The sequence below is a fragment of the Lampris incognitus genome, chromosome 10, assembly GCF_029633865.1.
Source record: "Lampris incognitus isolate fLamInc1 chromosome 10, fLamInc1.hap2, whole genome shotgun sequence".
Taxonomy (NCBI): domain Eukaryota; kingdom Metazoa; phylum Chordata; class Actinopteri; order Lampriformes; family Lampridae; genus Lampris; species Lampris incognitus.
This window is the reverse complement of record NC_079220.1, coordinates 46,419,380-46,438,105: the sequence shown is the minus strand read 5'-3', so window position 1 is coordinate 46,438,105 and position 18,726 is coordinate 46,419,380. Positions and strand designations below refer to the sequence as shown.

Below are 18,726 nucleotides of genomic sequence, written 5' to 3'. Positions count from 1 at the left end.
CCTTTCTCTGTACCTCATTTTCCAAAAATACATTATTATCATTATTATCATTACTGCCATGGGAAAAAAAGCCTTGTACGTGTGTTTTCGGGTGAGTGTTTTCATATGTGTGTGTGTGTGCGTGTGCGCACGTGTGTGTATGTATATGTGTGTGTGTGTGTCTGTGTGTGTATGTGTGAAGACTCACTGTGGCTGATGGACTCTAGTTTCACTGTCTTAGAGATCTTCTCTTCATAGTTGGGAGTGCAGGACTTTCGGCTCACTTTGGACTTGAACAGAGTGTTGACCAAGGTCGACTTCCCCAATCCACTCTGACCTGTAAACACACACACACACACACACACACACACACACACACACACACACACACACACACACACACAGGTACAAAGAGGAAGAAATCAGTGTTTTTGCATGAGCGCAAATGCGTGTGTGTGTGTGTGTGTGTGTGTGTGTGTGTGTGTGTGTGTGTGTGTGTGTGTGTGTGTGTGTGTGTGTGTGTGTGTGTGTGTGTGTGTGTGTGTGTGTGTGTGTGTGTGTGTGTGTGTGTGCTTACTGAACTCCAATGACTACTTAGTGGTACAGTGGCGCAGTGGTTAGTGCTGTCGCCTCACAGCAAGAAGGTCCTGGGTTCAAACCCCGGTGTTGTCCAACCTTGGGGTCATCCCAGGTTGGACATGCAAACTCTGTGTGGAGTCTGCATGTTCTCCCTGTGTCTGCGGTGGTTTTCCTCCGGGTACTCCGGTTTCCACCACCATCAAAAAGTCATGCATGTTATGTTAGGGTTAGTACTCCTGTCTGTGCCCCTTACTGAGGCATGGCAAGAACAACTGGAGTTGGTCCCCGGGTGCTGCACGGCGGCTGCCCACTGCTCCTAGCTACACAGCTAGGACGGGTTAAATGCAGAGCCTAATTTCCCCACGGGGATCAATAATGTATCTAAAAAAAAAACACCTGATCATAAATATGTTAATTTCTGACTAGTAGCGCATTTGCTTGTTTGGAAAACATTTGTCGCTGTGCTTAAGTGTTGTGTGTGTCTGTGTGCTGTGTCATGATGTCTTTTCGTTCCTTGGTTTCATAAACACAGACCCCATTAGTAACAGAAACTCTCAGGTATGTATGTTCAGTTCCCCCTTCTCGAAGCTTTAGTGTGTGTGTGTGTGTGTGTGTGTGTGTTACTATAGTCCTGAGGTCGGGCACTTGACAGCCCACCTTTCTTGTGAGGACCGACTTGGTACGTGAGGACATTTTGACCAGTCTTCACCCCTTCAACGGTCTATAGTTTAGGGTCAGGACTTGGGTTTGAGGTCAAGGTTAGGTGTGTAGTAATGATTTTTAAGGTTAGAGGTCGGGGCCAGGGAATGTGGTCAAAGATGGGTCCTCACACTTAGGTGTGTGTGTGTGTGTGTGTGTGTGTGTGTGTGTGTGTGTGTGTGTGTGTGTGTGTGAATGAGAGAGAGAGAGAGAAGAGAGAGAATGTGTATTATTATATTATTATTAAGATGAAGTTTCCTTTATTAATCCTCTTGGGGAAATTCAGTTACTGCAAATGACCACATCCTAGCTGTGATCTGTGTAGTTAGGAGCAGTGGGCTGCCCCACCCTCATGCTGCACCCGGGGACCAACTCCAGTTCTGTTCCCATTGCCTTGCTCAGGGGCACAGACAGGAGTACTAACCCTAACATGCATGTTTCTTTTTGATGGTGGTGGAAACCGGAGCACCCGGAGAAAAACCCACCGCAAACACGAGGAGAACATGCAAACTCTGCACAGAGGACGACCTGGGATGAACCCCCCTCCAAGGTTGGACAACCCTGGGGTTCAAACCCAGGACCTTTTTTGAGATGACAGCGCTAACCACTGGGCCACTGTGCCGCCACCGTGTGTGCACATGTGTGCATGCACGTGTGTGTCAGTGTGCTTGTGTGTGTCAGTGTGCTTGTGTGTGTCAGTGTGCTTGTGTGTGTCAGTGTGTGTGCTGAGATTGACTGTAGGAGGCAACTAAATGTGTATGTGTGTATGTATACCCAGAGAGCAAATAAGAAGCAAAGCAAACAGTGAAAGTTTGCTGCACTAACTAGCTTAAGAAACATGCTTCTCTGTGCTTAGGGGTGTTGTGGGCATGTATTTGTCAATGTGTGTTGGGGGGGGTGGGTTTGTATTAGTGTGCTTGTGCATCAGTAAGTGAATTCATCAGCATATGACGGGAAAGAGCAGAAATCCCCAACTCTCATAACCACTTTCTACTAACAGCAGCCCACTTCCTCTCTGACTCTTCCACCATGCTCCCTACTCAGAGAGAGACAGAAGGAGGTCAGCCCCAACTACAGACAAAACTGAGTCACTCTGAGAAAAGGACAGACGACTACACAACAGAGAGACCGGCAAACGGTCAAAAGACAAGTAGATAGAGTCAGCGAAAATCTTTCTCTTTCCAGGTCACCCTCAGCGAGTCAGCGGCCACGTGCGGTGGCTGTTTATTGGTTGGGCTCTAAGCTTGCCACTCTGTCGGCCTCTGCCGATAGGCTGAGCAGAACCCGGCCCTCTGTGCAGAGCTGGCGGTCGGCCGCAGCTCAGTGTTTTATAATCACAGGAGGTTCGGTAGGTAAGGCTGCAGAGGAATGCTGTCTCTACGGCATGCACACAACGGGAATATACACTGCTGCAAACACCACACAAAAAGTCGTACACGTGCACAAATGAGTGCAGACACCAGTACTGGTTAGTGCACACAAATTTATGCTTCCATATGAGACAAAAAAATGTAACAGAGACAATGGACAACCAAGATGCACGAGTGTGTGCGCATACAAAAGGTGTGTTTGTGTCTTGAGCCAACGCAGTGGGTGAATGAAACAAAAGAAGGAGCCACTCAGCGAACACAGTGTGCGTTCGGCGAGGCTGACTCAGTGTTTGGAGCGTGAAGCGCATGACGATCCTTTGAGGCATTGGAAACGGGTGGGAGACGAATTACGGAATCAACAGCTTCCAAGGAAAAGGTTTTTTTTTTGTTTTTTGAATTACAGAGATGGTCAACCCAGATCACATGACTTTTTTGGAAAACGTGCAGAACGGGGGTCAGCAGCACAATATGAACTAAAGGTCATCACCCTTAACACTAAAGAATGTCATCTGGGTCAGTCACTGAATACTTTATACATACTGTATAACCCCCAAATGTCATGCTATTGCTTTGAGAAGGATGATGAGCACTGGTCCCCCCCCCCTTTTCTCCCCAATTGTATCTGGGCAATTACCCCACTGTTCCGAGCCGTCCTGGTTGCTGCCCCTCCCCCTCTGCCGATCCAGGGAGGGCTGCAGACTACCACGTCTCCGCCAATACAAGTGGAGTCGCCAACTGCTTCTTTTCACCTGACAGTGAGGAGTTTCACCAGGGGGACGTAGCAAGTGGGAGAATCACGCTATTCCCCCCCAGCCCCCTGAACAGGCGCCCCGACCGACCAGAGGAGGCGCTAGTGCAGTGACCAGGACACATACCCACATCCGGCTTCCCACCCGCAGACATAGCCAATTGTGTCTGTAGGGATGCCCGAGCAAGCCGGCGGTAACACGAGGATTCGAACCGGGGATCCCCGTGTTGGTAGTCAATGGAATAGACTGCTACACTACCCGGACGCCCCAGAGCATTGGTTTCTGATAAATTAGGGGATTACTACTTGTTAACGAGAGGACTGGGTCAGTTATGGGGGTTACCCTCAAAACGTCAAAGAAGGTAAACAGGAAAGAACTTGCTGGCATAAAATGTGTGTATGTGTGTTTCCATGTGTTTGAATGTGCCAAGGGTGCAATTTCGGGCAAAGACAGTATAGGAACAGTTTAAGGCCCATTTATTAAATCACATCAAGTTAAAATTTGTTTCAAACTTGTTGTGCACTTCATTGGCCAACTCCTCGCATTTAGACTTCACTGAGAAACATGTTAAGCTTGAGGGAGAAGGGCATCCAGGTAGTGTAGCAGTCTATTCTGTTGCCCACCAACACGGGGATCGCTGATTCGAATCCCCGTGTTACCTCCGGCTTGGTCAGGCGTCCCTACAGACACAATTGGCCGTGTCTGCGGGTGGATGTGGGTATGCGTCCTGGTCACTGCACTAGCGCCTCCTCTGGTCGGTCGGGGCATCTGTTCGGGGGGCTGGGGGGGAATAGCGTGATTCTCCCACGCGCTACGTCCCCCTGGTGAAACTCCTCACTGTCAGGTGAAAAGAAGCGGCTGGTGACTCCACATGTATGGGAGGAGGCATGTGGTGGTCTGCAGCCCTCCCCGGATCGGCAGAGGGGGTGGAGCAGTGACCGGGACGGCTCGGAAGAGTGGGGTAATTGGCCAAGTACAATTGGAAGAAAAGGGTGGGGAAGGAAAAGAAAAAAAAAAGAAAGAAAAAGAGGCTTTAGTCATCTTTTGTTGCTATTTTTGAACGCACAAGTGTGGTGGGATATAATTGGCTGCTCTGTGGCAACAATGACACAGACCCGATACACCAACCAATCCCTGTCATGCACCGCTCGCTACATACAGCCCACCCCGAGAGCAAGTGTGGTCTGGTGAGGAGGACGAGACCACAAATACAGCAAATGACAATCCACATCCATAGGCTGATCTGCATGACAGGCAGCATGCAATAACACAAAAACAAAGAGCCACATGGTGACTTCCTTTACCATTAGTCTGTCGTAGTAAAACCATCTGTTAACTAGAAGAACCGCAAGAAAAAACAAGACCCATTTGGACTTGGCTAACTGCACAAGTGAACAACGCAAACAAGCAACGAGTGACAGTTTTATTTTTTAGTTTTCATGACAGACGCAAGGCTCTTTTTGTCAATAGGTTGATCTGACTCAAGAGAAACAGCTCCCAAAATAAATAAATAAACCGATTAATTGATAAATAAACCGTAAAAAAAAAAAGCAGCCAGCTAGCCAGGGGCTAGCACTTGTGGAACACACGGGCCAAGCTTCATCAATTTAAGAAATTCGGCTATCCATTGCTCATGTTGACTCTTAATGACACGAAAATAGGGCTTAGGTTAAAAAAATACACAGGTTTTCCTTTCAAATAGAACATTTTGTGTGTGTAAGTGTGTGTGTGTGTGTGTGTGTGTGTGTGTGTGTGTGTGTGTGTGCGTGTTAGCTAATAAGGGGAAGTTAGAGAGGTTGTGGACAGTGTTGTGATACCAGTGTTTGCATTAGATTTCATAAACGTGTATGTGCAAACATGCCCGGTGCGTGCATACATGAATGCATCTATCTGTGTGTGTGTGTGTGTGTGTGTGTGTGTGTGTGTGTGTGTGTTTGCATGACTCACCTACAACCATGATATTGAATTCGAAGCCGGTCTTCATTGTTTTGCGTCTCATCTGATCCAGCACGGCTTCAATGCCCACATAGCCAAACAGGTCACTGCCCCTGATGGTGTCCATCTGGGAGCTTGGCACGGACTGGCACACTGTGCTGGCCAGAGTAATCTCTGTCTCCACCTCTGTCTCTCTGTTACCGCACGCCTCTTCCATCCCTGTTTCCTCCTCCGTTTTCACTCCCGGGGACTTCTCCTCCTCTTCTTCTCGGGCAGGGTTTGGGGTGTTAATGCTGGGAGTCACGTCTGTGGGTGTCCATTCCTCGGTCTCACCATTTCCTTTCTCTTCTCTTTCGGCTCCTTCCTTCCTCATTCTTTCCTCTACCAGGCCAGGGGCGTCCATCTCCAGTGCTCTCGTTGAGCCTATGGGGAAACAGCCTCCGTTAGCACACTTCGGTTTACATATGACACGCGTTCAGATGTAACAAACATAATCACAGGAGGGGCTAGTTTAGTTCGGGGGACTCTGGCTGACAGTGGATGTGGTGGGTATCAGCCCGGTAGTCACCACACACACACAAATTACAATAAGTGCAACTGCAGTAAGCAATTGCATCGCACATATTGCGTCTACTAAGAGGTCTGTCCCTTTAACTGGAGAAACTACCAGTCAGTGTTGAACATCTGCAGCATCTGCTATTATTCACCTACATCCACTCTCCTCACCCCCTCAGTGGATCTGTTTCTATATACTGTACCCGGGGGGGGGGGGCTCTGTTTGACAGGTATAGTACACTCAAACCATAGTACATATTGGCAGATCCATTCATTGCCGAAGCTAAAAAAACAACAACACACATTCCCCATTGTAATTCTGATAACATGCACTTTTATTCTGACATAAATAAGCTATTTAACGTGGAGAGAAAGTAAGAGAGAGGGGGAGACAGAGAGAGGGATAAGAGAGGAGTATACCCAACCTCGGCCACACGTGTATGTAGTCTTACAGACCTGTGCAATGTGCACATGCTTAGAATATCAGACCCATGTAAACCCACAGCATATTGTAAACATGACACAGTTGGAGTGTAGATGTCTAAACTCGTGGGTGGGGGGTGCACACTGGCCACGACACCCTCATGTTGCGGTTATCTGCACTTTATTCGTATCGGCGTCGAACCTCTGTCAAGTATGTACTAACAAAGTCTGAGGAACAAAGACGCCACAACCACACACACACACACACACACACACACACACACACACACACACACACCACTGGGTCTAGGGGCCCCCTGTAGGATGGGAGGGCAGGGCCCTCAGCCCAAAAGAATATTTTCAAAAGCCGCCCGCGTCTTCTCTAACAGTCAGTCCTGGTGCTCAATTCAAATCCATTGAACCGACGGCCGGGTCTTTACTTGTGTAGCGCGTTTGTGCAGACCGTCATTAACAGAAGAGGCAGTCTAGATTTGCTGGCGTGTGATGGAGGTGGACAAATTAAACAACCCGTCCTTTCCTTTCATAGAACTATAGAATACACAAACAGGACAGAATAAATGCAGCAAAAGTTGCCAAATTTGCAATTGTGTCTTATGGCTTTATAGATTATAAAGCTATTGGTTCAAAAATCTGGATCTTTCTGTTAAATATAATGGGATTTTGAGATTGCCTGCACAGTGTACTGTCTACTGAGCTCACAGGTCGCAGGAGTAGTCTGCATTTCCTTTCTATGTATTTTTCATTAAATTTCAATATATTCTATGTAATTGTTTATCTTATATTTCTAATGACACTAGCTGATAAATTAAATTATTCTCAATGAAACTGGGACTGAATGTACTATTAGATGTTCACCATAGCATCCTCAGCACAATTTACCGTCAATGCTGCAAAATAAAAGATGCAATGAGCTCATAACTTCTGACAGGTCCGACCTTATTTACCAAAATCAACTTTTGAGTGAGGCATGTAGCATTTGGGCCGGTAAAATTAGTATAAAAAAAGTATAAAACATAATAGTTGTCTCTTCCAAATGCTTACACCACATGCCAACTGACTCAGCAAAAGTTGTTATGATGAACATGCTCTTGTATGTAGCATGCTAAGGTAGGTGCTGTGGCTCAAAATGGCACAAGGTATGCATGTGCGAGAGATGAAATTATACATTAAAACGTCATAAACTCAGTTTAAAACCTTCCCCTGAGAATCAATTATAAAGCACAGAGGTTGAAGTTGTGGGGCTCCTGTGTGTGTTCAAGCCAGGCGATTTTTGATGCTAAGCACGACCAACCCAGACAGATGGCTGGGGGCCTCCCTGTCTGGAGCTTTCCTGCACTCAGGGGTTGTGGGGGTCCTCGCTACGCCATAGCAAACACACACACACGCGCACTAATGCATGCACACACACACACACACACACACACACACACACACACACACACACACTCATGTACGCACGCACACACACACACACACACGCACAAACACATGCACAAACATGCATGCACACACTGCACACACTTTAAACTGAGTATGTGAAGTTTTAATGTATAATTTCATCTTATCTCTCTCACATGCATACCTTGTGCCCCTCTGAGCCATAGCACCTACCTTAGCATGCTACATACAGAGCATGCTACATACAACAGCATGCTACATACAGAGCATGCTAGGAGCATTAAAAGGTATGTGGTGTTTTGGGGCAGCTTTGACACTTGGAGACAAAGACAACATAAACAGCATGTCTCCCTTATTCTGCCTGTCTATCACTCTGTCTTTGTGTTGTCTGACTACACAGAATATCCAAATGAAGCAGGCTGCTCAAAGAGTAACACACACACACACACACACACACACACACACACACACACACACACACACACACACACACACACACACACAGACAGACAGACAGACAGACACACACACACACACACACACACACACACACACAGAGTTCTGGAGACATGTTATTTAGCTGGTCTATATGACGGAATGATACAGGTCCAGCCCGTGTGTGTGTGTGTGTGTGTGTGTGTGTGTGTGTGTGTGTGTGTGTGTGTGTGTGTGTGTGTGTGTGTGTGGTCTAGTCTGGCTCCCTGGCACAGCCCTCTAAGAGGATTGGCTGATGGGGTCAATCCTCCTGAGAACAAAAAAAAAAGAGTGCTACACACATAAATCACATACATATGATGAATGAGGATGCACCATTATAATACATTACTGACAGGAGGACAAACGAAAGACTGGGAAAGAGGTGGGGAGAGAACGAGTGAGTCAGTAAAACCAAAGCTAGAAAGGTTGTGCCTGAACAGACAGTCTGACTGCTGTGCTGCTCCAAGTTACCAATCCCTTCTTCTGTGTGTGTGTGTGTGTGTGTGTGTGTGTGTGTGTGTGTGTGTGTGTGTGTGTGTGTGCCACTTGTAATATGACATCATGGCCACCCCAATTAAATATCTACTTTGCCTTTGTTTCACAAAAAAATTAGACAAACACACACACACACACACACACACACACACACACACACACACACACACACACACTGAAAATCATAGTGGCAGTAGCGGCAGAGACCGCTGGCTAGCAAGACTGTCGGCTACTGCAAGTTCACATAATTTAATCAGCTAAAAATATCCAAACCTATCGGCACTGGAGCAGAACTAATCCGAGGCTAATGGTGCTGCCTGAACACCGGGGGGGGGGGGGGGCTTGAGACGGACACATGCATGGAGGCAGCTAGTAAGATACATACTGCAGAAACGGATGTGAAAGAAACAGTAAGATATGTCAACAAAAAAAAGAGGCAAAAAGTGAACAAAAAAAGAGTAAAGATAATACCAAGAAAACACACACACACACACAAACACACACACACACACACACAGGCTGTGGGTTTGAGGAAATGACTGAGCAGTGGGTCTGAGGGACGCATGTGAAAAGCAAACAGAAGCGGAGCGGTGGACAGCTGAGAGAAAGAGCCATGACGGGACGCAGCATTTGCAGAGGGAACTCGAACACGGAGGAAAAAAGCCCGTAAGAGAAAGAGCCGTTGTCCAGACAGACTGGTTTTACTTCTTCACCACGACTGAAAGCTAGGAGCGAACACTGTCTGACAGTCAGATATGTCTGCATGGCCAGAGCTGTGGGTTTTGTATAGGCTTCAGTAATCTTCAGATCAAACACACACACACACAACTTCCTTCTCACTGTGTGTTTCCACAGATGCAACCAAACAACTTGAATACAGAAGCACTGAACAACATCGTCTGTAGCTTTAGTTTGTCGCGACTTCTTAGATTATGATCTAACTCATGTCTTCCTGCAAGTTGTTGATCTCGTTGCAAAAAAATACTCAAACATGTACTTCTAAAACTCCCTTAGATGCTAAAAATATAATTGTAGATGGATTACAGGTGTGGCAATGTCATTTAATGTCCAAGGTTCAAACTTAACTTACTTTGTCTCAGTGGGATGCTCCACATAAAGACAAAAAGCGATGTAGAAGAACCTATTACATGCAAACAACTCTGCATATCTGCTCGATTTGTAATTTACACTTTGACTGTCGTTTAAATCTTTCCAAAAATCTCAAAGGGATGACCAACAATCATTTCAGCTCACTGATAGATGACAAGATGACAACCAGAATACATAGCACCCGCAAGAGAACACATTTTTAATCTCTTTGCAGCTTTGTTATGCAATGCAATGCAAGAAAAAGAAAAAACAAAACAAAACAAAAAACCCCCAAAAGGCATATTGTCGGAAAACACTACCAGTGCGCACTGAAATAAAGCCCAACTCATTCAGGCTTTGTCTACTCAACTGCCATCCTCCAAACCTTTTAAGCAGGATTCAGCTGTGCTTCCTCAGCTTGAGGTTGCAGTTCATGTGAAGTCATGCTACATGAAGTAGCTAGGTCTTGCTGAGGTGCTTTTAAGATGGACATTTTAAATGTTCTCAGCTAACAACAGAGGACTTTCCATCCATTCCATCCATCATCCAAACCACTTATCCTGCTCTTAGAGTCACGGGGATGCTGGGGCCTATCCCAGCAGTCATTGGGCGGCAGGTGGGGAGACACCCTGGACAGACCGCCAGGCCATCACAGGGCCGACAGAGGACTCCGCAAATCCTAAATTTGAAAATGGAAATGACAAGTCCAGATGGTGACTGGGTTTGACAGACGCAATATCTGAACTTAATTTTCTGGAGATTTGACCCACGGTTGAAAGGACCATGGTACCACGAGGTTTCTAAAGATTGGTGACGTTAACCATACTCAGCAGTAAAGCACATGTGCCATCTACCATCAGCAAGCACTTTACATCAGGAGTGTTGTCAATACTCAACTGTACCAAGCTTTGCAATCGCATGTGACATCAGACAAAAAATATTAGCTGCATTCATTCAAGTGAGCGAGACACTCTTTCATGTGTCTTCATGATAGAGACCAACACCTATCATCAGTCTGGGGATTACTGTGCTAACAACTCAATAATGGATAGTGTTTTCAGTGATTTCTCTAAATGATCAGCAGAATATTGTAATCTGGTAGCTGGCAGAGCCCCTTCTGACAAGCAGGGGTGTGCAAGGTGATGACAAACCTGGGTAATTTGCTAAGCAGAAGAAAGGTGAGACATCTTCTCATCGGTTGTGTAGGCAGGATTACTGGTAGCCTGCCTGACATAAATAGCAACAGCAGCTTCATGACTGCCAATGGTGAGCTACAGATCAGATGCGTCCTGCACACCACAAAAACTTGTTGGCTTCCCAGGTGAGAACCAGATGGCCGGTTCAAACTCTGGATGTCGGGAAACAAAAATGTTTGCCAATTTCTTGGTTTTGTGCTTTTTTCAATTTCTGTTCTTTGTCCTGATTTTCTGGGATGACTCATGTATCAACAAGCAAAAGTAGATGGGGAACAGCAGCGTTGCTGAGAACCAAATGAGGGTGGTGGAATAAAAGGTGCAAATGTAACCATCCCCAACTCAATGTCCGCAAGACTAATGAGATTTTAATTAAGAAGCAGTTATTTAAGAGCTTTATTAAGGAGTCAATTGAGTGCTAAATTCTCAGTGTACCATGGAGAGCTTTAGGAAGTCCTTCGCCCTCAAAGCCATGACACTTTTAAGGACTCTCTCTTGTGCCTGGGACTGCAGGGGACCATCTCTACTGCCTACCTCTGTAACTACCATGTGCCATTTCATTATAGATCTTTGCTATGATCTTGTCAAGTATGCAATAACATCATATCTGGAACTTTAATACGTGACTAGTGCAGATACAACCCTGTTTTACTCTCTCACAACCATCATTAATAACCATGCGAATTCATTTTAAGCATCTATGTTGGACACTACCGCTGGTGTTCTGTTTCATGCCTCTTGCTTGTTCTCCTTTTGCAGTACAAGTACATGCAGTTTAATTCCTAATTTCTGACCATACAAGTTCCTGCTGTTGACCTGTCAGGCTGGACATGTGATTGATACTGCTAGGAAATTCACATTTCTTTGTGTAATTGTCAGTGTCAGTTCTGGTGCCCTGTCAGTTCATTTCTTAGGTAGGACGTTATTTTTCAGGGGGAGCCTTGGTCCACATTACTCAATGCAACTGCTTGTTTCTTGCTCTGTGCCAGTGGAAGTTAGTGGGATTGTAGTCTTTTTGAGTCTGCCTCTGCTGCACAATTCAGCCTCCCACATGAATGAAGAAATGAAACAGTTTTATTTTGCCATATTTTCCCCTGTCTTTTTTCTGTTTGGTTTATCGCTAGGTAGAAAAGCTTGCTCGAGCTTTTGGTGAGTATTCCCCAGCATCAAGTCTGTTCATGTTGGTCCAGTGACATGGCTGGCCAGCCCCCACCTCGAAAACACACACCGAGTTAGATGTATTTCTGTGAAGCAACCCAGCTGAGCCAGTATTAACGAGAGGAAAACACCAGTGAGGTTAAACGAATCCCTTAAATATCAGCAATGTCTGCTGATCAATCTGTACTTATTATTTACTGCTTGACTATGACAACCTATTAAATCTTATTATGTCTTTACTGTAAATGTGGAAGGCTTTCTCGGCCAAGGGAGCAAAGAGAGAGAAAAGTGAATGGAAAAAGTGATGATGCCATTAGAAGTGGACCATGATTACATTATCGCCACATGGAGAGCTGCTGTGTGACAGTTGACAACAACAACTGGTATTAGTTTGGTCGTGGACCCTCACAATAGAGGCGCTCTTGGGGACCCCATTTTTCCAGGAAAATTTTTTGAATCCAGTGTGAAAGAGATGGTCTGTATCTCCATGGTAAGCATGTCCTGCGGTCCCACAATGAATCAGAATGGCTCGGAGTTGTAACTCGGAGCAACAGGTCCCCTACTCCTTTCTCACCAATCACCTTAACTCCATATTCACTTATGACGGTCTAATCTTTTTCTTGACCCCCTGCAGAGCGGCATCAGCATAACACACAAAACAGCAGGTTAGCAATAGCAAGCTATGCACATGCAACACAAATGTCATCATGCTAAAATGGACGCTAAGTGACGTTTCCTTGCACTACAAAAGACGCAAGGACACCAAGTATGCTGGAAGAAGTCAGATGTTTACCGGTTGACAAACACAGCTTATGCTAAATTTTCCTAATGCCGTTGTATTAGCCACAACACACCAAAGTTCAGAGCAACAGCACTGACATTGAAACAATTCAATGATTCAATCAAAGTGCATGCTTTGAAAGAGGGCATAATGTTTCCCTTCCCCCCTTTCCTCACTGCCAAAGTGGACCAATCCTATCAAGCTTCATTGTTGCAAGGGAATTAAGCATGGTCCACAAGACCCATGGGGGGAGGATAAGAGAAGAATTCCTACCTTTTCTCATTCACAACACAAAGTTCTCTGGCTCCTTCTTGAGACATGCAGTTCGCAGGCACCCAGAGAGTGAAGGCCTCCCTGAAAAGGCGAGGAGGGAAAAAACGTCCTTTCCTTTTGAACTCGTCTTCTGTGCACAACTTGCAACCAGAAATAGTGATGGTCCTGTGAGCTGATGTCCTCTCTCTCTCTCTCTCTCTCTCTCTCTCTCTCTCTCTCTCTCTCTCTCTCTCTCTCTCTCTCTCTCTCTCTCTCTCTCTCTCTCTCTCTCTCTCTCTCTCTCTCTCTCTCTCTCTCTCTCTCTCTCTCTCTCTCTATCTCCCTCTGCCCTCTTTCACTGTAGTTTCCCTCTCTCTTCTCCCCTAGCCACTTCTCTCTCTGTCCCTCTGTATTTCTCTAATGTGAGAACTAGAGGGAAACAGAGAGAGTGGGGTGTGATGGCTAAAGTAGCTAGCCAGGGCCATTCACATGCAAATGGACCAAGGAGCTTCCACTAATCCCATAGAGGAGAATCTCAACGCCTCCTCCTCCCTCACCCCTCCCTCTGCTCAGCTCACCGCAAGGGCCATTTACACACGAGTGCATGTGCTGTCAGTCAGACTCCAGGGGAGAGAGAGAGAGAGAGAGAGAGAGAGAGAGAGAGAGAGAGAGAGAGAGAGAGAGAGAGAGAGAGAGAGAGATGAGAGAGAGAGAGAGAGAGAGAGAGAGAGAGAGAGAGAGAGAGAGAGAGGGACCGACCACCTTGCTGACTGCAGATTCAAGTGTGTAAATAAGTGGCATTTAAAATCAATTAGAAGAGGGAAGCCAACCTTATTTTCTTTTGATTCCTCTTGTCTCAGTTTCTCCCTCTCTTTGTTAGCGCCACACACCTCTTTCATCATGTCTTTCTTGCCTTTTATCTTTTTATTTATGCTACTGCACACACACACACAGACACACAGACACACACACACACACACACACACACACACACAGCTGGCACCATTAATTTTCTATACAAAATCCAGTGTGACCAAGAAAGGGGTTAGCGGTTACTTCACTTCATCTGAGTGTCAGAGTGTGTCTGTGTGTGAGTCTGTGTGTGCACTTGCGAGTGGGTTAGAAATACAAAGCAAGTGCATGCCTCTGAGAGAGAGAGAAACTGAGATGGGAAAAAAAAGGCTCTTGTGAATGTAGTGTATGTGCATCAACGATGCCTACCCTGTGATAATTTAATGAAAATAACCGTACAACAAATTCATGACAACATATCAAATCTCACTCTAGTTACAAGTATGCTGTGTTATAATGTATTTTTAATTATATTTTTATGTCCTTGTCAAGTCCTTAAGCTTCTAAGAGTGAAACGCCATTTAGGGCACAAGCTCGCCTACTTTTTCGATGGGAAGGGTAGGTCTGCTTTTTCAGGGTCGCCTTTAATGTTGGGAATTTCGGAGTTTGTGCATGCGTATTGCGTAGCTGAAGGCGACATCAATGGACGAGGAAAGGCGCTGCTTATGGCGGGAGGGCGAGCCAATCAGAGCCATCAAGCTGCTAAATTGCTACAATGTCATAGATATTTGTGCTATCAATGTAGCAAGCTAGCTCATTTGAACCTGAGCAGCATAGCTACACTTCAGAGCAAAATCAGTAATGTCGACCATCGTACCTCTTCAGAGTTTTAATAAACTGGATTACCAGCAAAATTACTTGTCATCAAGCAAGGCAGGCCTACACCAGCGTAAAGGGCAGAAAATCATCCCATCATTCCACCTGGAGTGGTGCATAAGGAAAGAGTGGCTATGCGGCTCTGATGCGACCACCAGCAGGCTGTACTGCTTCCCCTGTTTGCTGTTTTCCAGAGAGCGGGTCAATGTATGAGTAGGTGCCGGCTGCTGTGACCCGAACAACCTGCCTGGAGCGCTAGTCAAGCAGGAGCAGTCCAGTTCACACATTCAACATCAAATAGTATTGAAAACCTTTGGAAACTGCACTCTGATCAACCTAGCATTAAACGATCAACCTAGCTTTAAACGATCAACCTAGCTTTAAACGATCAACCTAGCTTTAAATGATCAACCTAGCTTTAAATGATCAACCTAACTTTAAATGATCAACCTAGCTTTAAATTAGGCTACCAAACAGCAAGTCTCTGCACACAATGCGAAGGTGAGGGGAAAACCGTGAGATTCTGAAGGACTCGATACGTGCTACTTGCTACTTAGGGAAACAGGAATTAGCCTTCAGAGGAAACAAGGACAGCACCGGCTCATCAAACCGGGGAAACTATGTGGAGCTCTTAAACCTCATTGCGGAGAAAGACCAGCAGTTGGTGACACAACTTGAAATTTCTTCAGTGTTTTCCGGAACATCGAACCATATTCAAAACGACCTTATTATCTTGGCAGTAAGTGACACTCTTCCACAGGACATTCAGAAGGTGGATGATTCAGAAGATGATGCAGATGAGGTAAATGCAGCCTCTTTTGTGTCCGTACAAGTCGTTGAGACCATTGACACAACCAACAAAGTGCAGCTATCTGTTGTATTGCAGTATGTCTGCCTAAATCTCTGCTCATCTTTTCAGGTAATGTTTCAACAATATTTACAAATAGTATCTCATAACTGCTGTTTGTAGGGACTGCAATGAAACCCACGATGGTTTGGGCGCTCGAAAGGCAATGGTGTTACTCAGTAATTTCACAGCTGTCAAAAACCATATAAACCAAGAAAAAAGTAGTTCATATATACTTTGACAATCTTTTTGTTAAGGTTTTCATTTGGAATGTAGTTCAGCCAGGGGGGCACACTATTCTAGAATTCTGTGGCAGTTGGAAGAACGAAGAAGGCTCAGATTGTTATAAAACATTAGAGGGCACAAAAGGATGTCCTTTGGATTTGTGAATGCCCACTGCCTACCCAGCTACTGACCTCACCGCACGTCACTGACTATGCAATCTTCCACTAAGATGATGCTCGGTCTTAAAGTGGCCAAAACCAAGAAAGAAATCCGTGGTCCATGCCACAACCAGATCCTACTGACTTTACATGACTGCTTTACGCTGCTAATTGAAATGAGCAAAATACACCCTGAAGGACAATACAAGTTTCTGTTCTTCTACTCTGGTTAACTGAACTACACAATCCCCACCCACCTTTTTTCTCCCCAATTGTATCCGGCCAATTACCCCACTCTTCCGAGCTCTCCCGGTCACTGCTCCACCCCCCCTGCCGATCTGCCGATGGCTGCAGACTACCACATGTCTCCCCCGATACATGTGGAGTCACCAGCCGCTTCTTTTCACCTGACAGTCAGGAGTTTTGCCAGGGGGACGTAGCGCATGGGAGGATCATGCTATTCCCCCCAGCTCCCCCTCCCCCCTGAACAGGTGCCCTGACCGACCACAGGAAGCGCTAATGCAGCGACCAGGACATATACCCACATCCAGATTACCACTCTCAGACATGGCCAATTGTGTCAGTAGGGACGCTTGACCAAGCCGGAGGTAACACGGGGATTCGAATCGGCGATCCCCGTGTTGGTAGGCAATGGAATAGACTGCTACGCTACCCAGACGCCCAACTACACAATGTATCCTGTTCATGTATTGCTTCGACAATACATTTACTAAAATGTATCCTTTTCACATTCACACATATTAGCTGTCACATATTGTACCCACAAGCTCTCTCTCTCTGTCTCTCTCTCTCTCTTGCTCTCTCTCTCTCTCCCTCTCTCTCCCTCCCTCTCTCTCGTGCAGTGTTAAATGGTAAGCAGAGAAAAAGCTGGAAGGATGAGTAAGTTCATGCTGCCGGTGGAAAGAGAGACTAAGTGGTGGCATTGCTGTAGAAAAAGTAAGGCTTCTACCATCTTCCTGTCCTCCATTAAAGGTGCACCATGGTAAGACACCCCCCCCCCATGTGCAGACATATAAAGAATCAAAATCCAAACAAAAACATCTTGGCCTCTTCCATTAATCCTCCATCAACACAATCACACAAGCGCCAAAGGAAAAAAGGACCATTACTATAACTTCTAGTGGATGATGGAGAGTGCTTTTGCCCCAAGCTGATGCCAGGTAAGGAGGAAATGGACTACTGTGTCCACTTGTCAACAGAAATGTATGCATTGCAACAAGAACGTTGCCTTTAGCATATGTCCATACCAGCCATCTGTTGGTACTGCAGATAAGTGCATCTTGCACACACGTGCGCACACACACACACACACATACACACACATACATACACACACACAAACACACAGAGTTTTAAAGAGTGTTTTTATATGCAGACTAGTAACCCGTTCATAAGCTGTTTGAGACATTACTCCGACTTCAGAACCAGCCACATAAGTGGCTTCATCTGATTATCATTATCTAGATAATCTAGATTATGGCACCTAGATTTCTGCTCAATCTTTCGGTTTATTAGCACCTGTAATTAGCTTAGTCGGGTTATAATCATCTTTTTTGCAACCGTGCATGCAGGACACCAGACAGGATAAACAGGATTGTTTAGACAATATAATTCAGCGTTGGGAAATTTACCACTTTGCTGAATCTCCCTGCCAGGCTTCAACACAGTCCAATGGGGCAAAGACTGAAGCCCCCAAAAACCATGATAATGAGGACTGCTTCTTCGGAAAGCTCACAGTACATTCACACATATCTTCATTTATTTCATGCTGATCTAGATTTTTCTTTTTAGATACTTTACTTTACCCCGTAGGGAAATTATACTCTGCATTTAACCCACCCTAGCTGTGTAGCTAGGAGCAGTGGGCAGCCGCTGTGCAGCACCCGGGGACCAACTCCAGTTCATCTCGCCATGCCTCAGTCAGGGACACAGACAGGGGTACTAACCCGAACATGCATGTCTTTTTTTCTATGGTGGGGGAAACCGGAGCACCTGCAGAAAACCCACCGCAGACACGGGGAGAGCATGCAAACTCCACACACAGGACGACCTGGGATGACCCCCAAGGTTGGACAACCCCGGGGTTCAAACCCAGGACCCTCTTGCTGTGAGGCGACAGCGCTAACCACTGGGCCACCGTGCCACCCAATATGTTTTGAATGGGAGCACAATTAATTAATGAAGAGCTAAATTTAGAATTACGTTTTGCAGATGACACGGTCCGTCCCAACCATCTGTTAATTTCTGCACGTTTTAGCTTGGCAGCTCCACAGAATAGGAGAAAACAATTCATGGGCGTAGCAAAGAAAATGTATCTGCATTAGTGCAAAGTAAAGTAGTTTTAATGAGGCATGGTTTGTGACTCTCCTGTGACCTTCCTCTTTTTGAAAAAGAAAAAAAAAGGAAAAAAAAGACATTTATCATGTCTTTATGCATGCTCAGTAATCCAGGTCAGCTATTGGGAGTTCAGGTAGTGTAGCGGTCTATTCTGTTGCCTACTAACATGAGGACCGCGAGTTCGAATCCCCGTGTTGTCTCCGGCTTGGTCGGGCATCCCACAATTGGCCGTGTCTGTGGGTTGGAAGCCGGATGTGGGTATGTGTCCTGGTCATTGCACTAGTGCCTCCTCTGGTCGGTTGGGGCGCCTGTTTGGG

At 45.8% G+C, this 18,726-nt stretch overlaps 1 protein-coding gene across 2 annotated transcripts in view; it reads right to left on the bottom strand.

The window, feature by feature from the left end:
* The window catches only part of septin12 (septin 12), a 128,876-nt gene that overhangs the window by 20,610 nt on the left and 89,540 nt on the right, over positions 1 to 18,726 (bottom strand). For both annotated transcript variants that reach the window (XM_056287544.1, XM_056287545.1), the window contains 2 exons: positions 5,324 to 5,734; positions 188 to 316 (listed from right to left, as the gene is read on the bottom strand). In XM_056287544.1, the coding sequence (XP_056143519.1) occupies positions 188 to 316; positions 5,324 to 5,734 (540 nt within the window). The remainder of the gene's footprint in view (positions 1 to 187; positions 317 to 5,323; positions 5,735 to 18,726) is intronic.